The 19,705-nt window shown below is 42.1% G+C and overlaps 3 protein-coding genes across 5 annotated transcripts in view; 2 read left to right on the forward strand and 1 right to left on the reverse strand.

Annotated features, from left to right (window-relative positions):
• Nucleotides 1-755: 755 nt before the first annotated feature.
• On the reverse strand, nucleotides 756-7,338 carry cmpk2 (cytidine monophosphate (UMP-CMP) kinase 2, mitochondrial). The gene is made up of 5 exons (XM_019887240.1): nucleotides 6,736-7,338; nucleotides 5,334-5,454; nucleotides 4,851-5,052; nucleotides 3,574-3,807; nucleotides 756-1,671 (listed from the first exon to the last, which is right to left on the reverse strand). Exons 1-5 carry the CDS (start codon nucleotides 7,315-7,317, stop codon nucleotides 1,551-1,553), a joined length of 1,260 nt encoding a protein of 419 aa, XP_019742799.1. The 5' UTR covers nucleotides 7,318-7,338; the 3' UTR covers nucleotides 756-1,550.
• Nucleotides 7,221-11,974, forward strand: rsad2 (radical S-adenosyl methionine domain containing 2). 2 transcript variants are annotated; one of them, XM_019887239.1, is made up of 7 exons: nucleotides 7,221-7,320; nucleotides 8,287-8,513; nucleotides 8,589-8,750; nucleotides 10,400-10,629; nucleotides 10,707-10,856; nucleotides 11,318-11,350; nucleotides 11,497-11,974. In XM_019887239.1, exons 1-7 carry the CDS (start codon nucleotides 7,301-7,303, stop codon nucleotides 11,659-11,661), a joined length of 987 nt encoding a protein of 328 aa, XP_019742798.1. In that variant the 5' UTR covers nucleotides 7,221-7,300; the 3' UTR covers nucleotides 11,662-11,974. The 2 variants fall into 2 exon arrangements, with proteins under 2 accessions (XP_019742798.1, XP_019742797.1); XM_019887238.1 differs by lacking the exon at nucleotides 7,221-7,320 and having other exon boundaries at nucleotides 8,111-8,513.
• Nucleotides 11,975-12,620: 646 nt separating this feature from the next.
• Nucleotides 12,621-19,705, forward strand: part of rnf144aa (ring finger protein 144aa) — a 32,859-nt gene continuing 25,774 nt past the window's right edge. The window contains exons 1-2 of one of the 2 annotated variants that reach the window (XM_019887198.1): nucleotides 12,621-12,932; nucleotides 13,032-13,210. The gene's annotated coding sequence lies outside the window, so the exon portion shown is untranslated. Of the gene's footprint in view, nucleotides 13,211-19,705 lie in introns of both variants that reach the window. The other variant, XM_019887197.1, reaches the window with a different exon arrangement.

Genomic DNA, 19,705 nt, shown 5'->3' on the forward strand with positions numbered 1-19,705 from the left:
ACACAATTGTAAGCCCATGCTACTTAACTGCAAATGACAGTATTCAGTAAATTATTCCAAACTAACAAGTCTCGGGCAAAGCGAGGTCTCACTATGCGCATGGTTGGAGTTTTCTTTCTTTTGGTATTTGCTTAGATGCACACAGTTAGAGACGGGCGTTTGAACCCAGTGAACGCAGCCGACTTGCTTCCAGATATTAGAAGCGGCCCCTCTCATTCCTTTTAAATTCAGCGCGGGAGAGGTGCACGCACAGTCTACATGGCGGGAGCTGAATTGACTGCTGGAGTCCATGTGGGAGATCGATGCGCGTAAAGTATCTTTACAAGGAACTGCGAAAATATCTTCGTCCGTATGTGTATGCAGTATACTACCACCCATGCAGCCAGACAAACTTGAGTGGACGTTTGTCATAACACGATGCACAGAAAAGTCCCAAATACACATGCCCACAATGGAATAGAATGACAGCCATTTTGGGAAACTTTCACCAGGGTTTGTACTTAAATTCTGTAAAAGAAACCAGATGAACCCCATTCAGAAGCAGTTGGTGATGGAAAGCATGCAACAATGATAGCTGAGGAGCGGGCAGTGATGTGCCGAATCTCGATCACTTTAAATAAAACATACGAATCGAGTCTTCACAGTTACATTCCGGCGTTTACCGTGCAACCCCAAAAGAAAGCTCCTGTGAACTTCAAGACGTCAACTCTGTCGGTAATCATTAACAGCTGACATAGAACTAGCTGAAAGCATGATTTTTTTTTTTTTTTGCAACAGAACAAAACTGTGCGTGCATGACGGGAATTCAGAGGTAAGAAAATTGAGAAGACAAATTAAATTGATCAGTAAAACATTGGGTGATGTTACTCAGAAAAATTAGGGTTATTTTCTTTATTAAGTTGGTTCGATAAATGTAGTTGAGTAACTCATTTTATTGCAGCTTCGCTTGCTACACTGATGGGTAGCTACAGCATTGTGGAGCTTCATTTAACGTAGAATAACTTGTGTGGCTTAGCTCACTGCATTTTCCAAGGAGTTTGCCCAACACTGGTCATTTGCTCTCATCTTGAATTCACATGAGTTATATTCTAAATTGAACGTGAATGTCTAATTCTTGAATTTATATTGCAGTGATGCTTTCCAGTTTTGCTTTAGATTTTACTTGCTTTTACAGTTTGAATTTAAGTGCCTATAACATACATTAGTTCTGTCCTTTTCCTGTGTGCCGTCATGAGTGCAAGAGTCTGCGAGCAATGTGATGCTCCACAGGGCCTGAAGGATACCTGATGTGATTTCTGCGAGCTCACAACAAGAGTTAAATCCACTCTTCGGCTGAAGGGATTGCGTGTATGTGTGTGTCCGGATGAATATGTATTTCTGATTGGGGCAACGTGAGTCCTCTGGCTCCTTGTCTGTAGCATCTCACTGGACTCTTTTTTTTTTTTTTTTTTTTGAGCAATCTGTCATTCACATCCCTTGTCTGGCACCCAGTGGCCACATGCGGTAGCGCATGCACTTGATGCTCAGACGCCAAACACGAGAGAGCTGTTTTACAAGTAGCGTTTGGCCTTAATTAAAAGCAGCACTTGTCGGAGAACTTGCTCGGCGGAGGAGCTCGCGTCCACGCTGATGCAAGTTGGACCACTGATCCTCTTGTAAGCCTCCTCCACTCTGCAAATACACACACACACACACACACACACACACACACACACACACACACACACGCACATGCACACACTCGCATTTGTCAACAGATTAAGAAAGCATTCAAAATAAGGAGCACTTTACATCATTAGTGTACGTTGGGAAAACTCTTAAGTGAGCCCCTGAGTGATGGTGAATGGATAAGACAGTGATGAATGGTGTGGCATCCTTGAAATATATGAGAGAAGAAACACCACAGATGGCCCAGAGCACAGCCATTTCCAGAGACAAATGAGTCCTTGTGATAGTGATTGACCAAGTCTGCGCAATCTCTCCTCCGTTTTCTAATTGCGCTGGCCCAACATCTGGCTGTCCCATGTGGAAAGGCTATTATGTCAGAAGGAAAGATGAATGCAAGTGGCCATCGACCTGTCTGCGCAGCGGCCTGCTGGCCTGGCCGTGACTGTTGAGTTTTGACTTGCTTTAATGAAGCACAACGCTTCGACGACTAATCACCGGCGCTTCCTCATCAGCGACCCGCTCCCAACTCCTCCACTCTCACAAGAAAGTGATTAATAAATGTTTGATGTATCGGATGCACACTTGAGATAACTTGACAATGTTCTCTGTCTCTACACTGTCAGGTCAGCTCATCACAAAGGGTAAAATACTTAACGTCCATTCTTGATGAAATATATTGCGCTCAACACTTCTGTGAAGTCGGAAATATCTCACTCTGACCGCAAAGCTTTCGAGTCGAGAGTAGAAATCATGGCTGACAACTGTGATAAGATCAGACAGTCCATCTTTTTCAGCGGCCTGAATCTGTTTTTGGATAAATGTTATCAAATAACTCAATGCAGACATCCATCCGTTGGAGACCCAATCCAAGCTGACTTTCGTGGAGAGATGGGGCACACCCTGGAATGATCTCCACACGAGCGCGGGGTACACACGGTAGAGACACACAAGCACACTTAAGAAACATATTTTTGGAATGCGGGACCCGGTGAAAACCCACATGAGCAGAGGGGGAGCATGCAAACGCCACACAAAAATGCCAGATGAAGGATTTAAATCCCAACCTCAGAACCATGAAACTGATGTGCTAACAAGTAGACTACCATGCCAGCGCAATGAAAACATGACACATTAATATAGATTTGCTCATATCAAGAATAAACAATAAATAGATGTACAGCAACACTATTTACAGTATATTTAATACATCCATTTTCTCAACACTGTTCGGAGTTGTAACTTTCCGCAGCTTACCCTTCTGATTTCCCTTTGCCTTCATTTGGACACAAATATTCTCAAATGCGATTCTCCCCATTCCTCATTTCAGGCTGAAAGGGCTCAATTTTCATAGACAGAGCAGCTGCACTCAAGCAAAAAAACTGTCATAACCGTGCCGACGCAAGCATCGATGCACTTGTTTGACACTTTGGTTCATCTCTACACCATGATGGGGGTTCCGAGGAAGTTTCTTTTGACAGGCACTCAGCAAATCTGACAATTTGTTGGCTGGAAGTAGGCGAAACTTTAAGCCTGATGAACGCCTTCATCTGGACACAAATATTCTCAAATGCGATTCTCCCCACTCCTCATTTCAGACTGAAAGGGCTCAATTTTCATAGACAGAGCAGCTGCACTCAAGCAAAAAAACTGTCATAACCATGCCGACGCAAGCATCGATGCACTTGTTTGACACTGTGGTTCATCTCTACGCCATGATGGGTGTTCCGAGGAAGTTTCTTTTGACAGGCACTCAGCAAATCTGACGATTTGTTGGCTGGAAGTAGGCGAAACTTTAAGCCTGATGAAACCACGATTGCTCGGTTTGAATATTTAAGGAACAGCGCTGCGACAAGGTGCTATTAAAACAAACAGAACATTTGCTCCCACAGACATTTTTTTCATTACCTGAGTCGAAAAACTTGGTTGAGATCTAGTTCATGCTCCTCTTTGGTCTCCCCTTGACCTCTGTCCTTCAGCCTCCTCTTCCTCTCCTCAGGGTCCAGCGTAAGGAGGAAAACGACACTAGGTTGGAGAAGGTCACTGGGCCAGCGGTACAGCTCGGAGCCCTCTGCCGGGAGGTCACACACTGGTCCGTTTACGGCTGTGGCGATGGCGTAAGCCGCTGTGCTGTGCCAGAACCTGCGAACAAGCAATGGTCACCCTTGTGCTATTATCTTCTCTGCTGTCCTTTGCGTCTTAAGTGGGGTACACACATACATTAAATTTTTTCCTCCCTTACGATCAAAGTCAACGAAGGCTCGATTTTCAGATCGCTCTTGAAAACACGACTTCGGTCTCAATGATTCTTATTGTCTGATTGAATAAAGGGGGCGGCACAGTTGTCGACTGTTTAGCACGTCGTCCTCACAGTGCAGGGGTGCAAGGCTCAATTCCTGTTTGGAGTTTGCATGTTCTCCCCATGCCTGCGTCGACTGTTTAGCACGTCGTCCTCACAGTCCAGGGGTGCAGGGCTCAATTTCTGTTTGGAGTTTGCATGTTCTCCCCATGCCTGCGTGGGTTTTCTCTGGGTACTCCAGTTTCCTCCCACACTCCAAAAACATGTGTGGCAGGTTAATGGAACACTCTAAATTGACCCTAGTGAGTGTGAGCGCGGATGGTTGTTCCTCTTTGTGTGCCCTGCAAGCGTGGATGGTTTTTCCTCTTTGTGTGCCCTGCACATTGCTGACAACCAGTTCAGGGTGTACCCCACTGCCCGAAGACAGCGGGGATAGGCTCCAGCACGCCCATGACCGTTGTAACGATGAGCTGATTAGAAAATGACTCGATCGATTAAATAAAGGTTTTGATTAATTCGCTGATTTGATTGATTGGTTGACTGATGTTGACTGTTTGTAGAAAATATCTCCCAAGTCACCCACCACAATCAAAATGACAAGTAGAGTTAGCAACTGCAGTGTCGTTAATCACATAAATTAACAGTTAGCCAAGCTTCTGTTTCTTCTTTTAGTGCAGTGGACCTCTGTTTATAGTGCGGGGATAAGTTCCAGAGCCAACCGTGATCAAGAAAAATCATTAAAAAAAACGTTTTTATTGTTTTACCTGCGTCATTTTTTTCCTCTTCATTGTAATTACAAATCAGTTAAGATGTAGAAGTTTAGGCATACACAAATATAACCTGCATTAGAAGTGAAGGAAAGTCACCAGACTTCGAAACGATTTACCTGTCAATGATGACAGGTGTCTTGGAGGTTTGGCTGTAAATTTGTTGTGCTGTGATGTAGTTGCCCAATGCGTAGAAGGCCCTTCGGAGGATGGGAGGTTCCTGATCAAAGCGGGCCCTCCAGGGGGAGAGACACGGTGGAGGGGAACGCAGAAGGGTGGCCCCCAGCGCATCCCTGAGAGACTCGGTCAATGTGGTTTTACCTGTGATGGAAAAAAAGAAGGAAAGTTGCAAAGTTAATGACCTAAAAAAACTGCATCAGAGATTTTCAAGAGGCTTGCCAAAGAGTATTGCGTGAGTGAGTCATTCAATAAACCATTCTCCCGGTGACGTTCCTCTTCTGGGGTCACGATACACGATATTCCATTAGTCCCAAGCGCACTGGTAGATAATAGCTTCAGCAGCCAGTGAGCAGCCATTGCTTTCACATTCCATCTATACATCACGGCAGTCATGTCTTTATTTGTGGCCTAATGGCATTAACCTGTGGCATCCAGGCCTTCCAAGACAATAATGGGGAAGTCTGGTTTGCTTCTGGCCTCCATGTCACCGTCACAAGGCAGCAGCTCCAGTACAGATGCAGCCTCCGGAATGATGTCAGCACACTGCAAGACAACCACAATCACTTTGCTGGTTTAAATATAAATGCAGAGATAAAGGAGTCAAGTAGAGAGCAGACCCCCAAAGATGTCAGACAATGTAAGTGTTTGGATCTGCTTCCAATGGTATACCATCGTAGATACGTACAGTTCTCTGCATGTGCGTTCAACTTTTTCCTGTCCATATTTGTCAACATTGCATTGCAAAATCTTTCAATGTTTAAAACTAGTTATCTCGTGGGACTTAATTAAAAAATAATAATAATAAAGTAAATCAACCAATCACACAAACAGACAATTAATGCACCTAACATGTGTGTTTTTGAAATGTGGGAGGAAGTCATTTCAAGTGAATAAGATTTGGCACAAATTATGTTTTTCATCCATCCACCACTTTTGGGTCACGAGTGAGGTGAAGTCTATCCTAGCTGACATTGGGAAGAGGCAGAGCGCCACCTGTTGGCAGCCAAATGGAGGGCATACACTGTATACAGAAAATCGACCGTTCAAACTCAGGTTCACTCCTCAGGAGAATTTAGTCCTTAATGAACCTAACATTCATGTTTTTGGAATGTGGGAGGAAATCAATAAGTAAGTAGGTTTACTTACTTACTGATTTCCTCCTTGTTCCCTCCACCCGAGCGTGGAGAGAACAAACTCCTCTCTGGAAGGAAAGAGGCCAAATTCAAACCCAACATTTTTGTGAGGGAACCAACTATAGCACTGAACTGTCCACATTGCAATTTAGTTCAAATTGATTACATTTTCACTGAATAAACCTTTACACAAGCTATGTTTTCAAGTCAATTAGATTTTGATTGATAGGCGGGGTTTATAGTATATTTGAACAACAAAACTTCAAATTCAAAAAACAATTATCTTATGTTCTATCGCATTAAAAATTTTGAAATAATATGGCTGAAATGCGGTTGAGTGCAATTTTCTGAACACAAAATTGAGTCATATTGCACGAAAATATTTGGTTCACGTAATTTGATGTACCGCATTTCACCACATGAGGACGCCATAATTTCACATTCACATGAAGTCCAATTACAGGTCACTTCATTTGGCACACCCATGATGATCATAGAGAGAGAGAGAGAGAGAGAGAGAGAGAGAGAGAGAGAGAGAGAAGTATAGAGAGAGAGAGAGAGAGAGAGACAGACACACACACACACACACACACACACACACACAATTAATACTATTATTATTGAAATTGTGGATTATCTAATGAAGTATCCAGTGAGTGTGTAATTTAGACATGACATAAGCATCATTAACCTTCTGAAGAACATCACGGGCCGCTTGGAAACTGTAGAAAACATCAGAGTTGATCAGGTTAAGCGTAGCCGGGTGGGACTCCGGCGCTTCTGACGGTACTATGCCGTGATTCTGTTCGGTGTTCCACAGGTGCTGAATCCAGCGAGGAGTGTTCTCCTCATGCAAGTATGAGCACACCAGTAAGGGGTCGTCAAGCCGTAGCCACTGTCGTAAAAGTCGCTCTGTAGTAGCGGAGCTGTCAGAAGATGGAGCTTGCAAAAAATAGCCATGTACGAGGGAGTCTCGGACGCCAGGCAGAAACGAGCACATCGGCGAAAAACGACATTGTGGAGGAAGAGCTGTTGACAGTTTGTCTTTGAGTTTCCAGTGAAACCTTGCGGAGTGGATTTTCTCCCCGCTGGAAACAAGCAGAGAATAACAGCTGGCACCCTTTTGAATGTTACCAAACATTCGCAGCACTTCTTTTCCTCCTTTTCCTGTTTGGGTGTCATGGATTTTGAAGTAAACCGTCTCCCCGTCCATATCCACGGAGAAAACACGCGAGGTCCATTGAGAGAGAAGTGCCATGGTCCGCCTCGACATTGCGTATGTTTCGTTTTCCAGGCTGCGTGAGGGAAAACGAAAGTAAACACTGCACTGGCGACAAAACTCTTTGGGCTTGAGCGCGGAAGAGGTTATGCAATCAAAAGCATATTTACAACACTACAAACGGCCACCGTTAATATTTCAAGATAATAGCCTCTTTGCGGAAGACTGAGCAATAATATCTACTTTAAAAAAAACGAAGCAGCATTTCAAAGAAAGTGGAGCACGCCTTCAGATTATCTACACTTTGTCCTATTCAAGACGAATAACAATGTTCCGATGGTGACATGATATGACATCATCACTTTTCCAGTATTGACGTTTAAAGTCTGACCAATGTTTTGATGTAACCTAGAATCAAAATTTGGTAAAACTTTGACAAATTGTTATTCCTATAGCATGCAGTTGTGCTCAACCACATTTAAGATGTGTGACTTTAAAAAAAAGTGGTCTAATAGCAGCATGGTGGTTAAGCTATTAGCATGTTTGCCTTTTAAGTTTAGATCGCAATTGGACATTTTTGCGTGTGAATATTGCATCCATAATAAGGATAATCATAAAAGAATATGGATGGGGGAAGAGTTGGCAATGATTAATATTGCAGAAAAAGAAACAAGTGAAACATATATAACAGTAATAGTTTTAATGTCTTTTACTCTTTTACTAAAGGACATTATTAGACGCTTGAGGTGGTCGAACAGTGCTCTATATGTAGGTTCCAGTTGAGTGCACGCATGCTCACACAACCAGCAGTAAGTTTCGTTTTCGTTGTTTGTAAACAGAAACTATGAGGTCAGCTGATCTTCCCGGGCTCTATTTAAGGAGCAAGTTCGGAGTGTAAGATCACTTCTATTGAGTGTAAGCTTGAGCCAGAACTACTTGGGCAATGAATGCGTCCACCTTCCTTACAGGTCCTTTGCTGCTTCTGCAGCTTTGCGTCACGACAGTCCTCTCCTTTTTTGCCAGATTATTGGACAAAACTTTTTCCTGGACAGTGGGAGCCTGCGAGGGACCGGGCTCCGACCCAGATGTCAACAAAGCCAGTCCAAATGCTGTGACTCCAACCAGTGTAAACTACCATTTTACACGCAAGTGTAACTACAAGTGTGGCTTTTGCTTCCACACAGCAAAAACGTCCTTTGTGCTGCCTCTGGATGAAGCAAAGAGGGGCCTCAAACTCCTCAAGGATTCCGGTAAATAACACCAAGCAAGTTTTTTTTTTGTCTGTCACTTACCTGATGTATTTAATTAAGATCTGTTTTTCTCAGGTATGGAAAAGATCAACTTTTCTGGAGGAGAACCATTCTTGCATGAAAAAGGAGACTTTCTTGGAAAGTTAGTCCATTACTGCAAACAAGACTTGCAACTTCCAAGTGTTAGCATCGTCAGCAATGGAAGCATGATCAAAGAACAATGGTTCCAGAAATATGGTAAATATGGGTAGCATGGTAATCTAGTGGTAAGCATGTCTGCTTCACAGTCCTGAAGTTTGGGGTTTAGATCTCTCCTCCGGACTTCCTGTGTGGACTTTGCATGTTCGCCTCATGTTTGCGTGGGTTTACTCCGGTTACTCTGGTTTCCTCCCACGTTCGAAAAACATGCATGGCAAGTTGATTGAACACTCCCAAATTGTCCCTAGGTGTGAGTGTGTGGGTGGATGGTTGTTCATCTCTGTGTGCCCTGCGATTGGCTGGCAACCGGTTCAGGGTGTCCCCTGCCTACTGCCCAAAGACTGCTGGGATAGGCTCCAGCACGCCCCGCAACCCTTGTGAGGATAACTGGACAAGAAAATGGATTGATGGATGGTAAAATAGTGGTAAGCATGTCAGTCCTGAAGTTCGGGGGTTTGAATCTCTCCTCCTGACTTCCTGTGTGGACTTTGCATGTTCGCCTCATGTTTGCATGGGTTTTCCCTGGCACTAGGGCTACATGCATGTTTGGTTGCAAACCAATGTGGTGATGAATGCCATTGTTCAATATGCTTTCGATGATTTCTTTCGTCAAACTCCCAACGATAATTGCAGCACGGGAGCAATTTTCAAGTAACCTTGTTCTAATCATATTTGTTATATTTTAAAATGAATGCGTAAGTGTACTTTTTTTTTTTTTTTAACATGGCCTTGTACTTCTGCTGTTTGGTTTATTTAGTCAAATTCCAACAAGTCTAGCAGCATGGTAGTTTTTTTAATTAATTTTTTTTTAAATAACTTCGTTTGAAACGTATTTGTTATATTTTAAAATGAGTGTGTAATAACGCTGGTCCCAGGTTGAAACACGGTATCTTTTGTTATTCCGTTTTATGTACATTTTATGTTTTTGGCAGTTGGTTAATGACACGAAAAGTACCAAAACAACAGTTATACGCCCTCTCACACATTATTATCATAACACTTTATTAGTGTATTTTTTTTTTTTTTTGTACACGACATGTTTTTTGTTTGTCCTTTCAAAAAGGTTGATACAATGGTAATTAACCAAGTTCCCCACTAGGTCGAGCCCCTGCGCTCTGAGGAAAATGCCTCATAGTCGGAATTTTCAATACCTGTACTTAGGAGTCTAAGTATTGAAAAGTCTGACGATGCCTGAAGGTTTAGCTGCGCAGTAGTTCATGTTTAAATACAACGGTGCATTTTTAGTTACCGGTATTTTGATTTCAAAAAAAGGACTCGAGTACATTTTTGGTCCAACTTACAGATAGTAAGTTGGCACTATGTAGAATTGTCACGTTCAAACTTTCGCACTTGCTATATTGTAACTGTAATTTCATTCACTCAGTATTGAAGCGTATGAGAGGCCTGAACAGTTGTCTGACGGTGTGCACTGCGATCTTTTACAACAATACCGTTTTAGATTGGACTAGATCTTTTTTTCGAAATAATAAAAATAAACATTTTGCTCGCACAGTGTGCTACAGACAGTGAGCCATCGTGAGTTATCAAATATGGCCTCTCCCCTAATAAAGGGTGACTAAATGATTCGGGAACATAAAACGATAACTGATCAAAAATGTTTTTTGGACTACAGTTCACAGTTTGTACTCAGTGTCTCTGTCGCAATCTTCACACTTCTTCTGTCATAGGCGACCATCTTGACATCCTGGCCATATCGTGCGACAGTTTTGACGAAGCGACCAACCAGCTGATTGGCCGAACTCAAGGCAGGAGGAGCCACCTGGACAATCTCTACAAGATCCAGAACTGGTGTCAGCAATATAAAGTGGCCTTTAAAATCAATTCGGTCATCAACACCTTCAATGTGGACGAGGACATGACAGACTGTATCATTCAGCTCAACCCAGTGCGATGGAAGGTACTCGTATTGAGGTTGAACTGTTTATTGTATTACCATGTTGATTTTCAATGCAATGTTTTTTTTCTGTACTTCAGGTGTTCCAGTGTCTGCTGATTGATGGTGAAAATGCAGGAGAAGAAGCCCTGAGAGAAGCCGAGCGGTTCACCATCAGTGAGCAGCAGTTTCAGGATTTTTTGGACAGACACAGCAGCATCTCATGCCTGGTTCCAGAGTCCAATGAGAAGGTACCAGTTCATAGATTTCGTTGGTATGGGCATGATAATCAATTAATTGACTGCTACAAGTAGTGTGGAATTCATTGTGTGAATTAATCATGTCTTGAAGCAATTAGTGTTAAACCGAGTGTAGTTTTTGACTGCTGATGCAGTTAATTCAACCTCAAGAGGTTTGCAGTCTGAAAAAATTTAGATTGATTCATACATGGTAAAGGTCCACCAGGTAGCATAATTCTTAACATTGGCATCGAAACAGGAGTCCAGGACATTTGTAAAGTTCCCATGAAACAATAAATCCATTATAAATTTTTAAGCATCATCCAAAAATGTATGGATTTTATATATTGCAGTCAAACTGTGTGTTATGCAAATGTGACAAAAGGGTTATATCTTTAAATAAGAACCATTTGCTTGCAGTACTTCTTGTGCCTCACAAACTAAAACAAATGTTTGTGGTTTTGTCTTCACAGATGAGGAATTCTTACTTGATCTTGGATGAATATGTAAGTAGTTTGTCGCCTTCCACTTGGCATGCCTGATGACGTCATTCATCACGAGCAACACTGGATCCATTTAAGTTGTTGTGTGGCGAATAAATTGTATGCATGCTCTCTGTTTAGCAATTTTTTTCCCCCCTTCACTCCCTCAGATGCGTTTCCTGGACTGTCGTGGGGGTCGAAAGGAACCATCCAAGTCCATCCTCGACGTTGGCGTGAGCGCAGCCATCAGATTTAGTGGATTTGATGAGAAAATGTTTCTAAAAAGGGGAGGAAAGTATGTGTGGAGTAAAGCTGATATGAAACTGGAGTGGTGAAGTTTTACCACTCAAACAACTGTATATAGTACGAGCATTTTATTATTTTTTGTGTGCTTTCAAATGCTTTTAGGTTTATCACAGTCTTAATTCTCTGCACTATGTGGGTTCTTGCACTGCAAAGTAGGGTACTTGTTGAAACCATAATAAGGTGTAATGGTAACAGATTGATGGTTTGAAACTTTATCATAGTGAACAGCACTTTTCCTCCAGGGCTGTGGAATAAAGATGAAAATATAAAGAATATATTTTTGTACTTTACATGTGTTGAAATTCCATGTTAAAAAGCAATAAAATTGATGAGAAAAACGTTTATTTAGTTTGGTATTTGAGTTGCATGTACTGTATACACACACATACACACACACACGCACACACACACACGCACACACACACACACAAACACACACGCACACACACACTATCGATCGATCGATCGATCGATCTATCTAAATAAGTAAATAGACAGACGGACAGATAGATAATCTATCTGTCCGTCTGTCTATTTACAGTTCCCCAAAATATTTCATGAGACATTAATTTTAAAACTATTAACATATTTTAAAAGACCACGTAACTTTGAATATGAAAAATTAAATTGTGATTTTATTTTTGAACGGAATAAAATACTTCATAAATAAAATCACAAATTAAAAACGTCATTTTTTTTGTTTGCTTGGGTTATCTTTGTGCAAGGAAATAACATTAAAAAAACGCACATTGCTGACATATTTCCATCCGTCCATCCATCCGTCCGTTTTCTTTCCCTCATCCAGGGGCACAATCACAAGTGTATAAGTATCTAATAGAAGCAGAAGTCTTTGGTTCTTAGAATTAGAGTCCAACAGCGTCTGGTACGGAAAACAAAACCACGTGACCACAAGATCGAGGTGGTGCGATTGCCACATTTTGACCTGCAGGGGGCGGTGTGGCTGATTTAAAAATAGCTGCCAAGGGTTTGTTCTAAGCGTCCTCTCAGCAAGCAGCAAACAGGAAACCTCTTCTGCACACCGACTATGGCGTCCCAGCAATGGGCACATTTCCTATTGAGGTTGGCAGCAGCAGGCGACGGTTAGAGGTAAAAGCACCGCCTCCTATCTCCGTTCCTTCCTTCGTTTTTTTTAAAGCACCAGGACGGACGTTTGCATGTTGCAGACATTGGCGAACATTGCGCACACTTGACGGAACCGAGAGACGAGCGCTGCCACTGCCGCCGTTGTTGTTTTCACAAACAAGCCTGACTCGCAAGAAAATCGTTATTACCAGGCATCGTACGTATCTGCAAGGGGCGACGATATATTAAGGAGCTGTTTTGTCAGTTTGGAGGCGACTGTTTTCTGATACCGATGTTCCTCAACCGGGCACACAAGGACCATGGATGGGCATCAGCCCGCCTGAAATAACCCCACAAACCCCCATCTTACTCGGTTGGCTGGACGTGTTTTTCCCCTCCTTCTAAATCCAATTGAGGAGATCATCTCCACGTCCCCCTGCTCCTCCGCCTGCTGAGGTTTCACACCATCACGACGGCGTCATCCCAGGGAGCCAGGTAAGGTGTACTTGCCTCACACTCGTGTGGCTCGGCTCGTATAGAACCGCAATGTTTTCATCCCCTCAGCCCCCTTATTAATATCTGCAACAATGAACTCAGATCTTTTTTAGAGTCTGCCACATGTATTGGTCAGCAGAGCTTCACATCAAACGTTTAGCTGTCATTTCCATTTTTAATTACCATCTTGCCCACTCAGGGTGCACTCACATTATAGACAGGCTAGTGAAAAAAAAAAAAAACAAGCTTGACAGTTTCACATTCTACTGGCCGGGGATGTGTGTTCACATGAATATGGCCTCATTTTGTTGTGTTCTAGTCTTGTTTTCTTAAAGCGTGACGATACATAATCTGAACCAAATCGTGGTGAAGGTCAAAGAGGAATCTCCGTGTCTGCTTTCTGTGTGTGGTCATGTACTTGAGAAGGCCAACACACCACAACCCACATATAATGACATCTCGACGAACCCTCACACCACACTTCCAAGGAGAAGAGTCTTCCGCCAAATCAGATGGCTTGTCTTGCCAAGAATGACCTGTGAAAGGCAACATAGTGCGACAGGGCACCCAGACAGCTGAAAAATGCAACAAAGGAAAAGTCGTCAGTAGCTAGGCCAAGTGTTTGCTTCTTTGATAACTAGTTGTAAACTATTCTCCTTGAGATTTTGAGGTTTTGCGGTGAAAGAGTTGAAGACAAACGTTATACAAACACTCAATGAGGCCAGTTGCTCCACTGTGTCCAGCAACAACACAAAACTTCTAATTGGTCCTCGTTCCGTCTCACTTCGCAGTCGGAGAATCTGTGCCTTGTTTGTAAATAGCGAGTGGAAGTATTGGACAAGTTCAACAGTCATTATTGTCAGCCCATGCCATTTTGCAATAAATCAGGATAATCACTCAGGATATTATTCTGGAGATTGGGAATTGGAATTTGCAAATTAATCGCAAGGCAAACGCAACAGTGTCTGCGGCTTTGCCAAACTCATTGTTTATCACCTGAGCAGAAGTAATGAACATGTTTGACATTACCATGGGGTAATTGCTCAGCATAATCTTTCAGACATCTGAAAATCGGGCCTTTCCTGATTGATGTCGGGGAGGGAAAATGCTCAAATTTATTATTGTTGTCTGTTTGTGTGTAGAGAGCTAAAGCCAAGATGATGTAAATCAACACCGCTGTAATATATTTTTGACAGCACCCAGAGGTCCACCCACGTTGACATGATGTTATATAATCCTCCCATATTTTGTGCCATTGATTTTCTCTCAAGTTTCATTTTTTTAGCTATTTTGTTATGGGCTGATGACTGAAAAGCACATTTATGTGGGATATTGTGTTCAGCCACGCCTTCGTCATGTTGGCAACGTCTGTTGTGGAGAAAGTGTTCTTGAAACTGGGAATTGAATGCACCAAGCCCCACTCTGTTGCCAATAAGTAAAAAAGATGGCCCACACAAAACGGAAACACCCGGTGGCTATCGACTCACTCCCACAGGAAAGGCGAGTTTACTTAAGATTCGAGGAGGAGGAAGATTGTGATGCTTGGAAAACTGGATGACTGTATGCGAGTCCGAAGGGAAGACACATGGTAACAATACAATGAATGAATAGGCAAAGATGGCGTTACGGTAACACACTGTATATGACAAAGGAACCTTTTTTTTCCCAGTTTGACTGAAAATTTTTGTTTGGCTTTATTGGATACTTTTTTCATCAGCAAACCTGGTCCCCTTCCTAGGAAAGTTAGCATGCTAATAAATGTTTGCATGGCTGTGCTAATGAATTTGTCTCTGTCCTGGCAGATTTTCTGAAATACTGACTACATATCTGAAAGAGCGTTTTAAAAACTACACAAATGTAAATGATGCTCTTATTTTGTTGGCCAAACGTTGGTGACTAATGACCGGCTGCTTATTGTAGCGGTTGTTTATATGTTGTTGATGTTTTACAGTCCGACCTAGGTAACATCAGTGTAGCTACCTGCTATTTTGGAGCATATCCTGTCTGGGGTACGAAAATATCGACCACTCACAGCATGACACAGCTGACATGAGGACAACGATGCGGATTGTTCCCAAATAGGTTAAATATAACGTCAGCTTTGCGAAAGTAGTTCACTCACTGTCTCCAAACTGAATTAAGCCACCTCTAATTAATGAATGAATGATGTTTTTGCCATGTATTGTTTTCAAAGTTTGAAGTGGGAATGGATGGATGGATGGGACCGCTTTCTTTAACAGATCTTTTCTCCTTTTAATTTTATGCACTTGGTAGCTGCAGTCCCTTGAAAGCAAATTCTGCCACACAGTTTTGCCATCACTACTTACGTCACTGGGAAATTCTTGGTTGCTTAAAATGTGTTGAATATTGGAGCATAACAATGCTAATGGTATTGTTTGTGTTGCTTTTGGAATGGAAAAAAAAATCTTTTAAAAGGGTCTTGTTTTTTCACTGGAGACTGCATTGACGGCTGTGGGCGGGGCCTAAATGTAAACGAGTGAGCGGCAACTTCCCCTGAGGACGTTACGCCACAACGTTTTTTGCAAAGAGCGTATTATTCGCCACTTGGTGACCTGGCTCAGCCCCTCCCGCGAATAGCGGGGCTCCACTGTATGCAGAGAGAACTCGTTCAAGCATGGGGAGAACATGCTAACTCCACACAGGAGATTTCGAAACCATTACCTCTGAATTGTGAGGCAGATATGTTAACCACTCACCGACAGCGCAGCGGAATTTTGGATGAATAAATAATAATTGAATAATAAATTTACATTAATTGTGTAATTTCATGGTTATTTCACAGCACAGTAATGTGCTATGACACCCTGTTTAGCGTATCACTGGTGTCATGCCTCTGCGTCCCCCTACTGGTGTATGAGGGAGCTATTTTTAATCCAGGTGACATTGAGTTTTTCACAACAGAGCAGGGACCCCCCCCCTAAAAAAAAAGTTGTTCTAAACATGATTTGCATGTTCCAGTTCCATTCCTTGTGCCAGAAATTCTTTGCAATTAATTTGGAATGGAATGACAGAGATATTTCAGATGAGGAGATAAATATAAATATTTTGCCTTGGCCAAGTTCAGCTCAGTTCAACAACAAACTGCGTCTTGTGTTCACACATCCTCTTAACTGGGAATATGCCAGTCCGTTGCTCTGACAATGTGTGTCTCTATCACTGAAATCTGCCGCCTACACGTCACACGAGGGTGTCCAGACTTGGACTGGCGTCATTTGGCAATGAGTAACCACAGTAGAAATAGATGAGTCAAGAGGTGGGCATAAATCTGGGAGTGTCAGCGGGTAGGAGTTGGTGCAACCCAGCACAAGCCGATACCATTCAGGGTTAGGAATATTTGAATCACTTCTTATCTAATAAATGCATGTTATAAATTGTGCTTGCTTCTCCGTTCAACTTCTAAAGTCAAATACGTTTGGCTGGTGACCTTCGGATTAGTTTACATTGTGAAGATATTATTTTTTCCATTAAAAAAAAAAAAATAGACATTTCATTCCAGTGGATGACCTTTAGCCATTATAAAACCTCTATTTACTCTACTGCGAATGTTTTATGTAACATTTCAACAAGATAACGGTCATACAAGTGTAAATAGAAGTTAATCTAAACAACAACGACAAAGAAAACGTGCTCTCAACAGTAACTCAAACACCCAACTCACTGTAGGCAACCTTATATTTGGGGGGGAGAGATTAAATTCAGGTTCATCTTTAGATGTCCGAATTTAGTTGATGGAAAAGAGCAATTAAAAAAAAAAAGACAAGATAACTGATGCGAGATGCCCAGCATCTTATTTTGTCGATCGCATGGTAAAATATCCGCCGCAAAGTTTCATCGGCATTCCCTCTGATGTTAGAAGTTAGAAGAGAAGGGAGTGCTCTCTGCTAATCTCTGAAAAATACCTAAGACTAAAGAAGGATTAGAGACGGCAGCTTTATCAGGTTATCCCAGCAAACTTTGGGTCGGTGATCCTGATAACAAACTCCCCTGTTGTTTTCCTCAGTGGGATCTCTTAACCGTATTCGCTGCAGTTGTTACTAAAGGGAATCAACATCCTTGTTTTTGTCATCGTCTTTAAAAGTCACAAATACAACAAAGATTCACACCCCGAGTCAGTAACCTACGCAAATAAACATTGACTTAACGCTTTATATAGTATGGCCACATTTCAAAGTATCAAAATAACATCTGGATGTGCAACCATTTTCACCAGTTTGTTCCCAGGAGCCTGTTCCACACCTCGCTTCAACTTTGTGTGGAATTTGATTCAGTGGGATTTGCGTCATCTTGCCAGCCACCGAACGAGGACGAAAACCCTTCCGAAGTGAAAGTAATAACAGCCCTTAGCGCTGCTACAATTTTGAACAAGGGGATCATGGGTTTCACTTTTTTGGGGGGGGTTAGCCACACAGACGTCAGCCTTTCACAGTTGTTTCCTCTCCTTTCTTCTGTCCTTTGTGTTTGTGAAAACAAAGTCAGCAGGATGTGAGCACATTTCCTCCTGCAGTGGGAACACCATTCTCGATTTGCGTTACAATCAAGCAGGTGATAAGTACCAAGATAATACTCTATTTAAAACAACAACAAAAAAAAAGACTTAAAATGAGGTGGCAGGTCTTTGATAGATGTGCACTTGTATCCTTTCTTGCCATATGTGTGGGTTTAAATTTACTGTATTTAAGAAATGCAATTATGGTGGTGCCTTTTAGTGTCTCCCCCCGCCCGCCCAGTCTTGAACAGATTTTCAGTTATATAAACACAGAAACAACAGCAAATGCACACATCAATGAACTTAACTCCTTTTATGTCTCCACACCCTCCCCATATGTCCCCCCACCGCCTCCCAAGACCACAGAAAAAAGACATTATAATACTAATTGTAACAATGAATTAAACACTTCCAATAAATAAATAAAGCACATAAACAGACATTGATGTCAAACAAAAGCAGGTAAAGAAATACAGGAGCTTTTTTTTTTTTCCCGCAGTCAATTACGTGAGAAACACAAACCCAGTGGCATCCTTGTAGCCACCATTGTCATTTCGGTTGCATTGTTCTCACTTAATCAACATTAAACAAGCATGCATGGTTATTGTCAGCATTTGCACTCATGATAGTGGCTTAGTTTAAAAAAAAAAAAAAACTTTTTAGAGACCCAAATATCAAACGTTTACGATTTTAGGCTGTCAAATATGGTTGTCGTAATAACACACCACTACAATTACCTCTTTTTTTAAAAATGTAATTGGATAGAAATTCTGCATATAATTGCACATATTGAGTGACTGACAAGATTTCTAGCATTCTTCACGCCAATACCTCATTTGTCTTGCCTGTGTTAGTTATACAATGGTGGTAATAAGAAAATCTTCGAAATGTCAGTTGACCGTTTGTGAAATGGGCTGCTGCATTCTTTTGGCTCAAAGTGTGTCTTTGTCCAGGCGTCTCGCTCCATCTGTGAAATAAAAACACCATTGTCACTGTTGGAGTTACAGCAGTCCTTTTGAGTTCATTTGAGAAGGTCTACGTAATATCTCTTTAATAATTCATGGTTGAGGTCCGGGAACGACATTGGTGTGTAGTGGATGCAATAGCCAGCCAATAAAATTCCTAAAAACGCCTTTCATTTTGGAAGTTTTACGCTATATTCACACCGCAGGCCTCTTTTTTTTTTTTTTTTTTTCCTGGCCCATATCCGACATGTATCAACATTTTTTGGACGCACAGATAATGCATCATCGTCATCATCTGACCTATACGTCATCAAAAGCCAAATATGAGCTGTGTGTGGGCGAGGGTGAGTGTTCGGTATACACTGCTCCAGATCGTCATTGTATCTGCAAAATTGTAAAGAGGTTGAGTAATCCACTTTGAGGACCCCAACGACAACACCCCAAACGTCACACCACACCATGCAGATGACACGCCCCCTCATATTATCCCCAGTAGAGGTGAGGAGAACCATGCCAAGGATTAATCTGCTGGCCCTGTCAATATTCTATGGCGGGTTACTGAGGAATTGTGGCCACCATCTGACCGAGGTGCTAACAATTTTTTTCAACACCTCGCTCCCAACTTCCCTGAAGGCTGCTTAGTCATGAAGTACTTTGAGAAGCTGATTATGGCTCAGATCAAAAACTGCATTGATGTCACTGTGGCACCCTCACCAGCACGCCTAATGGAAGAGCAGCTCCATAATCATCAGTCGCTATGTATTCCTGCAACAGGGACTTTGGAGAACCGTAATGTCATTAGGATCCAGCTCTTTTTTTGTGTCTGAACATTAACAAGCTGAAATCCTACTAATATAGGGTATTAAAGCCAGTGTGATACCTGTCGCGAATTAAAGGATCATGGGGAGGGCACAACCTACGAGGTGTTTGTAGGACATCCCTAAATTCCTGTTAAGGCTTAAAAGACATGAGCTTCTCTGAAACCGAGAGCATTAATTCAGCGGATTTGTGATTTGGCATGTT

The sequence above is a fragment of the Hippocampus comes genome, unplaced genomic scaffold, assembly GCF_001891065.2.
Source record: "Hippocampus comes isolate QL1 unplaced genomic scaffold, H_comes_QL1_v1.1 scaffold176, whole genome shotgun sequence".
Taxonomy (NCBI): domain Eukaryota; kingdom Metazoa; phylum Chordata; class Actinopteri; order Syngnathiformes; family Syngnathidae; genus Hippocampus; species Hippocampus comes.